Source organism: Aythya marila (assembly GCF_965140915.1).
Source record: "Aythya marila genome assembly, chromosome: 24".
NCBI lineage: Eukaryota > Metazoa > Chordata > Aves > Anseriformes > Anatidae > Aythya > Aythya marila.
Window position 1 is genome coordinate 3,032,056 of NC_139065.1, and position 15,649 is coordinate 3,047,704.

The 15,649-nt window shown below is 49.1% G+C and overlaps 1 protein-coding gene across 1 annotated transcript in view; it reads right to left on the reverse strand.

Annotated features, from left to right (window-relative positions):
* Positions 1–15,649, reverse strand: part of PKP1 (plakophilin 1) — a gene marked incomplete at both ends in the record, with an annotated part of 39,369 nt that extends 23,720 nt beyond the window's left edge. Inside the window, 2 exons of the mRNA XM_082778580.1 lie at positions 8,977–9,077; positions 15,448–15,649. Of these exons, the coding sequence (XP_082634706.1) occupies positions 8,977–9,077; positions 15,448–15,649 (303 nt within the window). The remainder of the gene's footprint in view (positions 1–8,976; positions 9,078–15,447) is intronic.

Genomic DNA, 15,649 nt, shown 5'->3' on the forward strand with positions numbered 1-15,649 from the left:
TTAGAAGGATGCCAAACCCTCCCTTGAAATCTGGGGACTCAGTCACTGGGATGTGGCATCCAAAAACTTGGTATCAGAGGTGAAAGCTCAAGCATGACCCTGCCACGAGAGCAAATGCCTTGTTTTCAACACATGGGGTCTAACCCAACTTGTAAGCATAGGAGCTGAAGACCTTACACCTCATGAAACACATCCCATCTCTTGCCATCACAGAATGCTGAGCCATTCTGACCTTCCAGCACTGCCTGCATTTATTTTTCATTTCCTAATGGTATTTTGTTCCTCTTTCACCTGTGAAATCCTTAGAAAGGGACTAAAGGGAGTGAGAAAGTGGTAAGAAGGGATTCTTGAATCTCATTGCGTCAAGAAAGCAGTGGGACAATGAATATCTGCTTATGAATTACAAGGTGTGTTGTGTCAGCTTGTACAATGGGATGCTTTGAGAACAATGCGGGATGTGATGTAAGAAATGACAAGACTAAGACTTAAGGAAATAAAGAAAGAAGGAAAGAAAGGGGACAAGACAGTAGAAATCCCACTGCAATTAGTCAAAACAAATGATAGCTTTAGTTGTCCTGCTGTCAGTTTGAAATGTCTCCACCACTTCACCAAAAGTACTCCAGATTTACCCCAAGTACACCAGGACTGGATCCAATATTCTCTTGCAATGCTAAAGCTTCTGGATGTCAGTCCTGTGATACAAGTTACAAAGGTGTGTGTTCCACAAAGGTAAAAAAATAAAGCTATTTTAGTGCTGTTTGCCCCATTTTGCCCAAGTTTTTCCATTGTATCCCTCTGCACCCTGACAAGCACATCTCCAAGAAACAGAGCAAAGAGGCATAAAAAGAACTAAAGGATAAAGATGGTGACAGAGACCTTCTCCTGAAGGCTTGCCTCATCTCTGGGAAAAGCTAGTCTGTGGTCTCTTCTTGGGCTGAGGGCTTTTTTCCTCACTGAGTTTAAGCAGATGCACTTTGGATACCTCTTTTTGCAACAGCTGCCCAAGGGTCCTTTGGGTTGGAAGAGAAAAGTCAAACACTGGCACCTTGGTATTTCCATGGAAATTCATGGCACAAGGTGTGAAAAGCCTGTGCCTAGTACAATAATCCTGTGCCTATCTAAATATATATATATATATTTCTAACCTAGAAAAAAAGGTTAACCATGCAAAAAAGAACTTGGTGTCCTATGCAGAATCACCCTAATCCCGCTGCTCTGCCCCACTTCATCCCAGCCCTGAGCACACTCAGTACCATTTCTGCCTCCAACACTCTGCAGAATTGTCATTATGCTAATTAATTAAGCCAAATAATTCCATTAACAAACTGATCTTCAGGAATGCAGTGAATCCTCTCTGCTGCGTCCCAGAGACTTGCACGAGTAACGGCTGAAAACTCAGAGCGGGTTGCGCAGCAGGCATGCTGTCAGGATAAGAAGGAACACTTCAGTCCGGTTACACTGGACCCAGATTGTTCTGCCACTTGAGCACAAGTCAGAAGTCGTTTTGATACTTTTCATTCTGCAGGTTTGCATCTAAACAGGTGAATTGCTGCAAGGGGAGAAAATTCTCTTTGCACTTACTCCAGAGGACACAGAAAAAACCTGTTAGTACTGCAGCACGGCAGATAACAGGTTTGGTGCATCCTGCAGAGCTCCCAGGGATTTGGAAAAAGAATTTGCATGCGATAAGAAGAGCAAGGACGAGGCTCATGGGCAAGCACGGTGAGTCTTGGGGGCTCCTGCAGCAGTGGTGCAGGCCCACTGAAAATTTCATGGTGACCACGCTGCAGAGGTGCTCTCCATCCCAGTTTTGCTTTGGCCAGTGCACACAACAATGCCAAAATGACTTTCAGAAAACCATGGGGTACCGCTGGGGATGAATACATCCTTCCAAGGCTGATAAAATCTTCATTTTATTCTTCATTTTCCTGGCTACTTGCTCAGAAACCCTCAGGACAGCAAGGGACGGGGAGGTGCAGGGTGGCCTTTGGTGGCTCATGGAGCGGGGAACCCACTCTCAGGGCTCAGGGCTCGTAGGACAGAGCAGCAGCCTGTTAGATGGGAGCCCTGTCACCATGCTTTATGAGTCAGTGTAAACTGGGATTATTTCGTAGGGCTGTCAGAAGCTTGGCAGAGCCATGGAGCCCCTGGGCATTTGCTGAAGCCAATTCAGCTAACTGTGGAAGAGCTAGCTTGTTATTTAGCTAAAGCTATTGTTTGCTTTCCAGTGCACTCGCATGGGATATCTGCCAGCAGAGCGGGCGAGGGAAGGTGTGAGTGCGTCCATGTTTATAGGTGGGAATTATCAATTCTGTATTTCCTGCTGCGTTTTATAGTGGCACACAGCATTGTTCTCCTTCTTGCCAGCCCTGGGAAGGGTGAAGCAAAGCGACCGCCTGTTTGGAAAGTCTCCTTTCTGCAACACAGGGAGCCCTGAGCGGCAAGTCGGTGCAGGCCCTGGCAGGGCGGGGAGGCCTTTTGCAAACTCATGGGAAAATAGTTCCCGTGTGATGTGAAGCTCATTACCAAAGTCAGTGCATGACTTTTATTGCTGATGCTACCAGATGCTTGGCTGAGCCCATTTTAATCTCTTTCAAGTGGCACGGACCTAATTGGTATCTTAGAATTCCTCTTTGCAACAGGAGCCTGCACCAAAGCCTCCAAATCGATGAGGAGCCTCCTGCCAGCTTCAGCGGATTTCAGATCTGTGTGCCAAATGGTCCCCACAAATCCCCACACCAACGTAGCTGACCCGATCGCTTCTTGATCTTGGCAAAGGGCCACGTCCGTGCCTTAAGAGAGGCTTTTTCGGACTAAGACCGACATCCCCACGCCAGAGACCTTCACTGCTAACAGTGGAGGCGATGCCATTTCACAGTCTGTGGTCCGAATAGCCACTTGACAACCATCTCCTAATTTTTGCTGATGCCATTATGTGTGTAGGGTGAGCTCTCCCTCTGCAGAATGGCATTAGTGAAAGGAAATAATCAATCTCTCACCTTCAAACCTCATAAACCGCCCAGATTTCCTAACACCTTGACTTGCATCTGCCCACTGCTTGTGGGTGTTTGCACAGGGGAGGCGGGCCAGGTCCACACCTCCACCCTTTAGAAATGCTGGAAAAGACAAGGAATTCCCTCAAAGCAGGGTGGAGGCAGAAAGCAGTGATTCCCTTTGTCCTACAAGATCTGGAAATCATTTCAGAAGAGCGGTGGCTGCCACCGAGCCTTCTCCCATGGGACCTGAGAGGTCAGGGCAGCTCTCCAGGTCTCTCCTGGGATGCAGGATGCTGCTCACGTGCAGCATCCCAAATGTTAGCCTGAACTTTTCCTCCCTACTCTGAAACGAGTCTGTACATTTGAGGCCAACCCTTGGGAGCCGTTCATTCATATTAAAAAAAGGAGGGGAGGCACGGGGAGGAAAGGAAGTGAAGATGAGCCCTTGATAGCACGCAGGTGCTCTTATCAGGCCCAAAGACTAAGTGCTTCCCTTCACTGGCAGCAGCAAAGAAATGCCTTCAAATTAATAAGCGCTTTGGAGCACCAGCTCTCAGTCTGAGATGAATGCCCACTTAAGGAGCATTAACTGTGACACCCAGTGCTCACACCAGACAGGTAAATAAATAAATGTCTCCAGCCTCTTGTTCCAAACAGGAAAAAAATGGTGCCAGATAGAAAGTCAAAATGTCTTTATTTCAGTCGTTGACTATGGGTCCTTTTCTGCCTTTTCTTCCAGAAAATCTTCTGTATAAGAGGCAAAGGCCCTCTCCTCTGGAGCACAGAGGAAGGCACTGACTTGCTCGGTGCAGAATTGTGCTCGGATCCCTGCTGCGCGTCCTGGTCGGAGGCCCTCCCAGATAACTGGGTGTTTCTGACTTCTGCATCTAAGGACGCGATCAGTTCATTACCTAGCTCTAATTTTTTCCCTTGCAATTTGTTTGTTTCTAGAGTAGCAGACAGAGAGAAGTAAAGGACTCCGAATAAACACGTCAAGAGCAGGTTTCTCCCAGGCTGCAGGGCAAAGCACAGGCAATGCAGCATGACAGCGTCCCACCCTGAATGATGGGTGGGGAAAACTCTTGATGCTACTTGCGAAATGCTTTCACTGCTGCCTGCTACGCACTCCAGTGCAGGGAGAAAAATTGCAAAACCAGCAAATGCATTGTTATTCCATTTTTGAAACATTTTTCCCCACCTCTCCTGGATGCTGCCATCCCATCTGCCTTCTCATCTGCTTCTTTATGCAGAAGATGGTTCGGTTTGTTCTGGCTAGGGAAGGTAACATCCAGCTATTCCAAAGCATAAAGCCTCTTGGGAAACATCACAGGGAGACCAGGATCTGACCAAGCAGTGATGTGCAGCAACTATAAAGCCTCGATAAATCCTTTGATAAGCTTGCCTAACTCCCTCTTTTTTTTTTTTATTTTCTTAAAAAAAAAAAAAACTTGAACATGTCCTCAAGTGAATGACAAATTTTATCCTGAAATTCTTACAGGACAAAGCTCCTGCTAGAGCTGGGGGATTTTTGTCCAGGGGCAGCAGGCAGTGCCCCTGCCTGTTAGAAGGGCTGCGGGAGGGCACGTCTTGTGGCCAACATCGCTCATGCAGACAACACATTTGAGAGAGAAACTTCTGCAACTTTCTCCCAGATAAATTTGCTTAGGAATCTGCATACCGTCTCTTGTGCCATGGGATCACCAAAATGCATGCCTGGCATTGGTATCACAGCAGACGTGATTGCTGCAGAAACCAAGCTGGGTGCACCAGTGCAGTGCTGAGCCTGGTGGTGGCTGAGGGCAGCAAAGCCCTGGTGGCCCAGTAGCCACTGGTCCCCAGCTGTTCCGCATCAGGAACTTCTCTTAACTGCTTCAACAGCAGCAGAGATGCCAAATATTCCTGGGGTTGGGAGCTGAGCTGCTCCCAGAGATGTAACTCACAAGCCCCAGCCCACGGTGAGGATGAGGAGCTGCTCGTCCTGCACCCACCCACCCAAGGAGCACCCCTGGACTGGCCAGATCCTGCCAGCAGATTTCCTCCCCGTGGAGGCAGTGGCACAGTGTCCTGGTGTGCTTCTGCATCTTGTCCAGCATCTGGACCCCCCAACTGTCTGCCAACAGCAGACCCAGGCACAAGGCAGATGGGAACGAAGCCCCTCAGGGTCTCCTCTGCTGATGGCGTGATCCTGGCTCCTCTTTCCCTGGCCTTTCCTTCCTCAGGCTCTGGGTACCATCTCCAAAGCTGACTGCAGGTGGGGTGGGCAGCACACCAGGCTGTGGCAGTGGCTTTGAGCCCAGTGCTGAACAGATCCCATTTCTGGGTGCCACCGGGGTGTCATCCCATGCTGAGACCTCTCCTGCCATGACTGCGCTGCTGCGGGCACCCAGCTGAGCCCACTCAAAGCCCTCCAGGGTCTGTCCATATAAATCAGGGCCACCTCTGCACCTTCAGAGGGACCTGTCCTTGGGCACAGCTCCTGTGCTCCCATGGCTTTGGGAGCTGCTGTCCATGCACAACTTAACATTGTCAGCACGGTGACAAACGTCCCTACAGGTCTTCCGAGCTCAACAGCACCTGGCTCAAGCTAACCATGACCGGTGGCCGAATGCAGAGAGGTTTGCAGCCCACCATTTGCTGCATCCCACTGTGGTCTCGGTGTGGATGGGGCAGGGGACTTCAGCCCTGCAGGCTCCATGTGAGACAAGGGAATGGTGCAGCCATGGGCTGGGGTCCTGCTGTGCTGCCCCCAGGGGCAGGGAGGAGTGCATCCCTCTGGAGCAGTCCCGCTGACTTCTCTGTTGCCTACACCGCTAGCAATTACTCATTACAAAGCTACTTACAGTGATGCTATGAACAAGGCACTCTGCAGCGGGAATAATCAGAAAATAATCTTTAATAATGGGCAAGTCAAAGGTTTTTCGCAGAACTGCTGACTGATCCAGAGAGAGCTGACAACAGCAATTTTAGGAAGCCCTTTGTATAATTTCTTTTGCTCTAATATTTGAACACCAGTATCTCATAAGGTTGGGAAGAAAACTCAGAAGCAAAAGCTTGAGATTTCCAGTAAGATACAAAACCAGACAAAAGGAGTAAGTCAGGGATAATAATTTTTAAGAGCTGCGGGTGGGACAGGGCAGATGACATACCTCCTTGCTGTGTCATTTACAGCCACTGATAAAGGCAGTTTGAGCTGCAGGTGCTGTGAAGCAGTGACATGCACATGGACTGCCTATGACATTCTTTAAATTTCAGAAGCATTAAGAGTAAGCAATTTTCCTGGCCCTCTACTGGGTCATTGCCCTGAAATGTCTGAATTTGCCTGTGCATCTCAAAGACCTTTGGGACTTCACAGAAACGTTCATTGCACCAGGAGAGAAGTCCAGCAACCTTTTCTTCAAAAACAGATTTGCTTTATCTTCTTTTCCCTGTCTTAGAATCTGGGAATTACAGAAAATAATTATTTTTCAGAATGCCTAGAACCTGCATGGATTTCAAGTTCAAATAAAGTCAACCCAAGCTGGAGGCTGGTACTGGCTGTGTGTAAACCCTTAACACACTTCTGGAAGAAGCACAATGGAGGAGGTTCCTCGGTGCGGCTGGGGAGCCTGACGTCTGTTAGGCTTGTTAGGCAGATTTAGGCTTGAGGTTATAAGTTCCAGCGTGCCAATGACACTTGGGACTCATCGCCCCTGAGTGCAGCCGTCTGCTTGGCAGGTGGCTGCTCCGACCCGGCTCCCGGTGGCAGGAGCTCGGCATCCAGAGGGGCTGATTCATCCTGACCTGACAGATCTCCCCGATAGAGGAGATGAATCACCTCCTCGTACCTCTCTCTTTGTTGGCTATGGGAGGAGTCTAGACAACTTGTTAGGACAAAATGGCTGATTTTCAGATAGACGAAGTTTTGTAAGACTCATTTCACTGTGAATCCTTCATGAATCCCAGTCCCATTTTCTAAAGTAGCCCAGGTCCTGAAGACCTTTACCAAAAATTTCCGGAATGCAAGGCTGGTAAGACACTTTAGGCTCGGAGAAAGGCCTCCCCCACCATAAATGCAGGAGAGCCTTTCAGAGAAAAGCCATGAGCCGTACAAGTCTGTGGTGAACCAGAAGTGACTGAACTGCTCCGTGCAGTGTCCTCTGTGGTGTCCAGCAGAGGCATCTATTAGACCTTCATAATCCTCATGCAAGCCAACACAGCAACATCAGTGCTGGACTGAAATCCCCGGCAGCCAGCTGGCATTTCTAACTAGTCTGCATTTGTCCTGCTGCTCTAATGGTTGGGAAGGAGACCAGGAATTAACAAAATTAAACAACAGCACTGACACCAGCAGCACTGACCGCAGTGCCGTGCTGCCAGTGCTGTAGCATGAGCAACTGCGGAGCCACGGCTTTGTTCCCCTCTCCTTAACAAAAGACCAGCCAGAAATCACCAGATAGCAGGAACAGAACAGTTTTGCTTAGACAAAGCACAACACGCTTCTTTCAGGAGCCACAACAGATAAACAGCAATAAATCATGGAAACAAATCAGCACAACCATGAAGCTCGGGGGTTCCAGCTCTGGCTCAGGATGCCTCTCAGCTGCAAAATGCTGGGGGCCAGGAAAACACTCTGGGAAGCACCACTGCCTTCTTCCCATGCTTAGACCCTTCTGCAGGGGTCCATCCCCACCCTCGAGATGGAAACAGGATGCTCAGCTAGGTGGACCCCCTGCTCTGATCCACCACTGCCACTCATTTGGCCTTACACCAGGCAGAAATATCACTGTCTGGCATTTAAACAGCTCAGCAAAAGACTTTGAAACAGACAGACAGTTGACACTGAGTTGACAGACAGTGTAAATAAAAATTTCAAAGACATGCCCTTGCTCCCAGCCCACCTACTGAACATGCAGCAAGCATCAAACCTAGCAAGTGACGTTATCGCTGCCTTGAGGAAAGCATGCTACACCATGGCCATTAAAAGAGACGACAGATGAATCTTTCTGAAGCTGAGGAATGCAGATGCTGTGAACAGGCAGAGGATCTGGCAGCTAACAGGAAAAGCTTCACTCCTCTGTCTCTGTGCTTGAAGCCAACATAAGCACCTTTCCTGGTTCAAACCTTTGAAGGTTGACAGGGAGCTGCCTTACAGTCCCGCAGCTGTTGAAAGGAGCCCTTTCTTTTTCCTGTATTCAAATCCCAGATCTGTGAACTGCACTTTTTACTTTATAGCTGATGAAAACCAAGGAAGAACAGAATACAGGTCCTAGGTGGAGGGGGAACACAAGCACACGCAGTCCCGGTAGACTTTGGAGTGGTTTGGAGTGCTTCCCAGTGCACCAGGAGTCTGTCAACAAGGCCATTCTGCAGCATGTGTTCACTCAGATTGCAGAAAGACAAGTACAATCTTACAAGTGCTTTTTCTGGCAATCTGTAATATAATATTTTCAGTGGAAAACAGAATGGGAGAAGTGAAGCACTTTTTTTTTCTAAGTTCAGGGAGTATCTAAAAAGAGACTGAAGTAGCGTTTAGGTGGGAGCAGCAAATGATGCAAATTCCCTTATGATCCCCAACCAACTGCTTTGATTTTGTTCACATAACATTTGGTGCATGGAAATAAAAATTGTAATTGTTCCACGTGAGCAATGGATGTGCTCCAAGCTTTAACTGAGGTGGACCAATCTGAAGCTATGACCGTCAGACAGCTACAGACATCTTGTGTTGGTGGGATACTAATCCATGAGACCAAATTAAATCTGTTCACAGTAAAATCGCCAGCCACATATAACATCAACATAAGGTCCTTGTTGCCCTTTGATTCCATCTCCTGATCCTCTCCCACTGCATTGAGTTACTTGCTAAAATAGCCACGCACAATCCCTCTCCGGCAAGTTTCCGAAGTGCTGTGACCTTGCCACATGACTTCTCCTGCTAGAGGTTGCTTTCTGTGCAGGTTACCCCAAGAGCATGCCACAGTTCCCAGATAAAAGAGTAGCTTACCGGATACCCCCAGTTGCTGTTTCCTGTTTGGGTTTTGGCGTAATAGCTGCCTCGGGATGTCCCATAGCCATAACCATCAGCTATACAGTCATACATGGAACCTGTAAATTGAAAAAGTACCATCAGTAGGAGAAAGTGGTCCCAGTGGGTGCACCTTTAAGTATAGCACCTTTTTGAAGAGCCCCTAGAAACTCCAGCCCTCAGACTGTGAGCAACACCCAAAGGTCTTCAGTACAAAAGACCATAACAAAAAAAATAAAAATAGTGCCATAAAATCCACAAGTGGACAAGAGCAGACTGGGCCAAAGACTTGGCTGATATCTTGGGTCTTTGTTATATGTGAGGAATGGGGTGATATTTTGTGCCACTCAAGAAGCTCTGGAGCTTCTGGAAGCTCTGAACCTGAAACTCGCCTCCTTTACTCTGACTTGGAGGTAACTAAAATTCGCCTCTTCTCTGAAGGTAAAGCCCACCCCAACCCTTTTGCCAGTCTGTCTGGGGTGAAATGCTTTCCTGGTCTGAAGACTAATTATGAGATCAATACGAACAGTGTGAGCAAGGCTTGCTAAATTCAGTAAGTTGTAAATAACAAATGTGATTGGTAAATGATGATCACACACCTGAGGATCTAAAATAGTCGAGCACCAAAAAAGCAAAATAGCATTGCCTTTAATTTCTGTCACCAATCTCTGAAAGATCACTCTGTTTATACTTTGTTTTCCTGAAAATGTATGAAGTTCCATCATTATGAACACAGGGCTGCTTTAATCACTATGACAAAAATAATAATAATTAAAAAACAAACAAACAAACAAAAAAGAACAACTCATTCTCTTTCCAAGCTGCAATTCCCTTAACACCCTTCAGATGGTCCAAAAGAGTTTAAGGTCATTTAAATTTCATTTTCAAAAGTGCTCAATAATTGTGGCATCCCAAGTCCCGTTACGAGGAAGTGCAAACCCTACACCCCAATTAACTTCCAGGGAAAGCTCTGAATGTCTAACAAACTACAAAATCAGGACTTACCTGTCTCAAGTTATGCACCTAAACTGGTGGGTAATGTCAGAAATATCCTAATCTCTGATGGTTTGATAAGACTCATCTCTTAGATAAACTGGATAAACTCTACCACAAAGGCCCTGAAGCCACTCAGGTCTTCTACAGCCACCGATCCTAGGAATATGTCTCATTTATTGCCTTGCCTGAGGCATCCAGAACCTGTTATGTTGATTTGGTACGTGGCTAAAAATTCTTGCATTTTCTCAGGAAGATCGTCCCCATAGATGCAGTATAAGTAATGAGATTTTCTTTCTATTGTCAACGAGAGAGGAGCAGCACTGCATGGATGGCAGCATCTGCAGAACACCACTGAATGCAGAATAAGTAACAGAAGAGAGGGTTCACAAACATATGCTTGTGCAGAAAACTACAGGATCTCGTTTTCCATAAAATGTATAGACTCGGTGAGCATTGTTCCAAGATGCCTATTAATATTTCTCCAGCACTGATTGCTTAATTTACATTAAGCTTCACAGGACTTGTGTTTAAGGGTGAAGGAAATAGCCATCGACCCAAGAAGGGAGGTACAATTCAGGGGCAGAATTCACCTACTGCATACCTACCCTGTAGTTTCCCATGAACCTCCAGATATTACTACTGGGCTTCAGCAGAAGCAAGGCAGGGCTTGAGATGATAAGATTGTGCCAGGTGATATGCGTTCTGAGTGCAATCCCATAGCAGTTTCCTGGGAATTACTTCTCACAATCATTCTCTTGTTCTGTGCAAACAGAATGTGTCTGCAGGCTGGAATTTCCTGATGCTGTTTGTGAGTCAACAGCACCCTTAAATGGAAGAAAGTGTTTTTGGGTGTGACTCACGGGTTAACCTGACCAGTCCCCCCGGGACCATGCTTTTCTTCTCAGCATCTATTCCTGTCAAGCACAGCACTAAAGACTTGGGGGTTGAGCAAGGAAAAGCCAAAAACGAACCAGTTCAGGCACACGTAATTTTCCTTGTAAAGTCACCATTCAGTGGACAAATTCAAGAGGCTGGGAGTTTCATGCAGGTCTATGTTCTTTGGTTGTTGAAGAGTAGACTTCACTTCCAAGAACTTGCACATAAGAGGTTGTAAATATATAATTATACAAAGCCTCAAACGTTCAAGGCATTTTGAAGCTGCCTTGCTGGTTGGAGAAGGTGCTCCTGCCACCCCAGCACCGTGCTCTGCTGCTTGGAGAGCTCAGTATGAAGGCCAGGAAGAACCTGGGGATTTTATGATGGAGGCGGCTGAAGAAAACATCAGCTTTGTTTTGTCCTGTAAGTTTACACAGTTCTCTGCCTGACTCATCCTGAGAGGCAGCTTGGCTGTGTATAACCACCCCTAGGGGAGAGGAGGATATTCTGCTGTTCAGCCACCGCACGGGTAAAGACCATACAGGATGGCCACAGGTCCGTCTGAGACCCTGGGGTAAAACAGACTGTCTCCATAAATTAAACTAAAGTAAACTATACTAAAACAAAACAAAACAAAACATAAAAAAATCACTTTGGCAGGGGCTGGACTTGCTCACTGGGGCAATGATGAAGTTCCTGACGTTGTTTCCTAGCTATGCCTGTGTCCCATTTGTTGGCATCCAAGCTGCTGCTTAGCTCTCTGAAGCACCCACTTGCACTTGCACAGGCACAGAGCCGATTAAAACCACTGCATCAGTGGTAAATAACAGGTGGGATAGAGGCAGAAAAATCATGGAAGAGACTCGCTCATGGAAGCACAGCCTCCCAGCTGTCTGAGGGCTGCTCAGGCTCTGGCTGGGCTGTCAAAGGGACCCCTCTCCCACCCCCGAAATGCCATTGCCCCACAGCATTTCCTTCAAGACTTGGTCAATCTAAATCCCATTAACTTCGTTGGGAAAGCTCACGACTGTAAAAGCTAAGTACAACAGATAAGGATTGCAAAAGCTTTTGCTTAATTGCTGCGAGCACCACTACATGCCAGCCTTCCCCTCCTCCTCCTCCTCTCTCTGTTATCAAACCTCCTCTGTTATCAATCATTGCAGAGCGAAGTAAGAGCTGATATAACACAATATGCCTGAGCTTTATGTCCCTCTTAATCAGTGTTTTACATTCTTCAAAGACAACTTTACAGCCCTTAAAGCTAGGAGGCTGATGGCAGGAAGAGTTATGTCACAAGTGCCATTTTTCAAGCACGACAGTAGAAGACTCCAGCCGGACACAGAAAGCTAACAGGGAGTTTTGTGGCAATGGAGGCATATTAATAAATATTAATCTGTGGCAGGGAAAGGCAAGACAAGAACCCGTCACCGGTAGCGCAGGCTAGACAAGTCAAATAATAAACCATGCACAGCCTTAAAACAATGTGGATGATTAAACATAGGAAAAAAGTAGTAAGAGGAGAGGACCTGTGGGAAGCCCAAAGCAGGATGCCTGCTAGGAGAGAAGCGTTGGTGGAATCCCAGCAGCTGAGAGCTGTGCAGGGATGACCAGGCTGCATTTCTGCCTCCTGGCCTTTGAGCAGAAGGGCAGTTCCTTCCTATACTCAATAACCTGAAAGGTTTGTGGAGGAGCTTTCAGTGACCCATCTCCTGCTAGGGGAATGTAACAGAAGTCAAAACATTGACTGTCTGCAATGCCCTCCGTGCACATCAGAGTAATTCCCCCATTAGGTGTTGGTGGGGTTTCCCTCAACCACAGCCAGCCTCTGCCTCGCGGCTCAGCCACGACACTGGTGGATATGACACTCAGTCTGGGTTTCCTCAGATCCCTGCTCACTCCTGCACCTCGCCAGCCCATGACGAGGCACTGGCAAAGCTTTTCTTTAGCTAGAGGACCTGGGAGATCAGTGCTGATGGCCAGGAGGAACTGGTTCAGCTCGGCCTTTTCTCCTGCCAATGCTCCACGTCTTGTGCATGACACCAGGATCTTCAGACAGCAGCCTCACTGCCTTGACCTGCTGCACTCCAGTTAACCAACTGATTTTTGGTAGGTGTCAAGGACATTGAGGGAACATCTGCTCCCTCTAAAGAGGCACAGTTATGGTTCACTAGTCCCATCCCTGCTGTGTGCAAGTGGGGTACATGCTCATGTCCCCAGCCTACATACACGGGTGCAGGCACTTGGGATGCTGGGGGAAGCTCTGCTCTGCTCTTCAGCTCCTGTTCAAGCCACGTATCAACATGCAGGGACTGACAGCTGGACCTGGGTCAATACAGAAGGAACAGCACTCAAACGTTTACCAAGGGGCTTTAAAACTTCCCCAGCTTGAGGTGCATCTCAGAGAAACCATACGGGGATGCACGTGGCAGATGTCCACCCCAGCAGCCCCTCAGCCTGTTTGCAGGAGACATTCATGCATCTCACTAGGTCTGCTCAGCTGCCCTCCAGACCAACAGCAGTAAAAACCAGTATGATGCAACACTGCCCCTTGGAAGTTCAGCCTGACCCTCTCAGGCTCCCACCCAGGAGAAAAGATGAGGAATAAACAGGAATTCCTTGCCCTTCTGGGAGTCCCTCCAGCAATGCATGGAAGGAGCAGTTCCCAGGGCAAACCATCAAAAAGGGGCACCAGGACCTCGGTGCTGCCCAGCCTCCCCACGGTGGGAACGGGGCCTCAGCCCCATGTTGGGAGGCAGCTGCTGGGAGCTGGATGTGACTCAGCTTCCCTGGGACGCAGAAACCAGAGCTGCACATTTCCACGCAATTCCCATTCCCAGACATTCCCAAAAGTGTCTGGAGGAGGGGTTTAGCTTGAGCTTGTTGAGCGGAGACGGGCAGCTTGGGAATTTGCTTTTCTTTATTTCTTTCCCAGAGGTTTCACCTGGGCTCCTCTCCAAGCAGAATAATCCCCCTCTGCCTCCCTTCCTTCCTCCCCATGGGCAGCAGTGGGAGATGTCCCCCTGCCCGCTTCCCCTCGTATAACCCTCTGCTGCTAAGGGAGGCTGGTGGTGCCCCAGTCCCCATCCAGAGCCTCTTGTCTCATCCTGGGCTGTATTTTGTTTGGTCAGGTCTGGCACCATAACACCATAAGCAATAAACCCTCCTGAGGGAGGCGGGGATTTGCATCTCCCATCGCCTGCCATTTTGGTGGCAGAAGAAAGCTCTCCTCTCCCTGTCCCCCACCCACCCACCCACAGGAGTCCATGTCCACAAATGTGCAAGAAAAGAGAGAGAAAGCAGAGGTTTTGGATCACACACATCTTTCCCATGAAGCTTCTCTATTCCCTCTATCACAGCAATTACGATGCCCACATCCAGGAGGGCTCCTACGGGAGTGCCACCTCCACTCCTTCACAGCGCCTCTTGGCACACCAGCCCCAAACATGTCTGGACCGTGCCACCCTACTGGCACTGGAGTCTGCCTCCAGATCCAGCTCGGAAAAGCTGCCACCGAGTTGTAGTCCCCGAAAGAGCCATCAGAGACCAGCCCAGCTCACCCAGCTTCCCTGCAAACACCTCCATGAACTCTGCGTTCCCCAGGCACACTGAAGGATTCGGTCCCAGCCCCAGCAGCCCCCATCCCCCAGAGCCTCAGGCTTTGCTCTTCCCATTAAGCCCAGCCAGAGCAGCGAGCTCGCCACAGCTGCTGGTGAAAGCACCACCGAGAGCCGGGAGGTTTTGTGTTATGGCTGCTGCGCCCATCTGGCTTTGCAGCTCCTGTCTGGGGACAGCTGGGTTGCCCTCCAAGTCAGCTTTCACCAGACGCAAGGACAGAGAAGAAAACAATTTGCCAAGCCTCAAGCCGAAGAGGAAGGCGTTCCTATAAGAAACCTAGATCCAGGACTCAGCTGAGGGCTTGTACAAACTCTGTGTGTGGAGGTGGAGCAGCTGGATGCCTGCACCCCGCTCTATCCCTCTGCAGAACAGAGGGGACTGTGAAGCATCCTCACTGTGCCACTGTGGTAAGGAAGGGACACTTCTCATCCTCTCACCCCCTTCCTGCCACTCACACCGGGACGTCCCCGAGGCTCAGCCTGCAAATGGGGGACATGTTGGGAGCTCTGGAGGCAAAGCCTGAGCTTCTGGAGCTCAGGTCCATGCCCTGTGCGTAGCAGAGCTGCCTGCTCCCTGCCTGCCGCAGTGCTGCCAGCCCCATGGCGCGGTGGAGCTGCGATGCTGGTGGCTTTGGCTGCCTGCAAGACAGGATGAGATCGGAGGAGAAGCCCTCCTAGGGGACACTTGCCGAGGAGAGGTTCACAAAGCTTTTAGGCAGCTTCAAGGCCAGGGAGCAAACAGCTAGCAGCACGGCGCAGACACATCCCGGAGCCCCGGGAATGGACTCGCTGCACCGGCGCCGTGCCTTGTCCTAACGCCTCCATCCCGCAAAAGAGACCCCGGCATCCCCTGTCCTGGGTACCCTGTTATAGATGCAAACCGCTCTGACCCCACAAAAGCTCACAGCACCTGCACCGGTCCCAAAGGGGACCCCTTGCTGTCCACCGCACGGTGGGGCGTTACCTCGGTTGGAGTGTCCCACGCTCGACGACACCGACGACTTCTGCTTCTGCCGCTTCACCGTCATCATCACTTGCTCTTGGACCCGCTGTTTCCCCGTGCCCTTGGTCTTCAGCTTGTGATCCGAGGGCAGGGCCAGCGTGGAGCTGGCCTGGTCTTGGAAGCACTCATATGCCAACGCTGTCTTCAGTGGAGAGTGAATCAT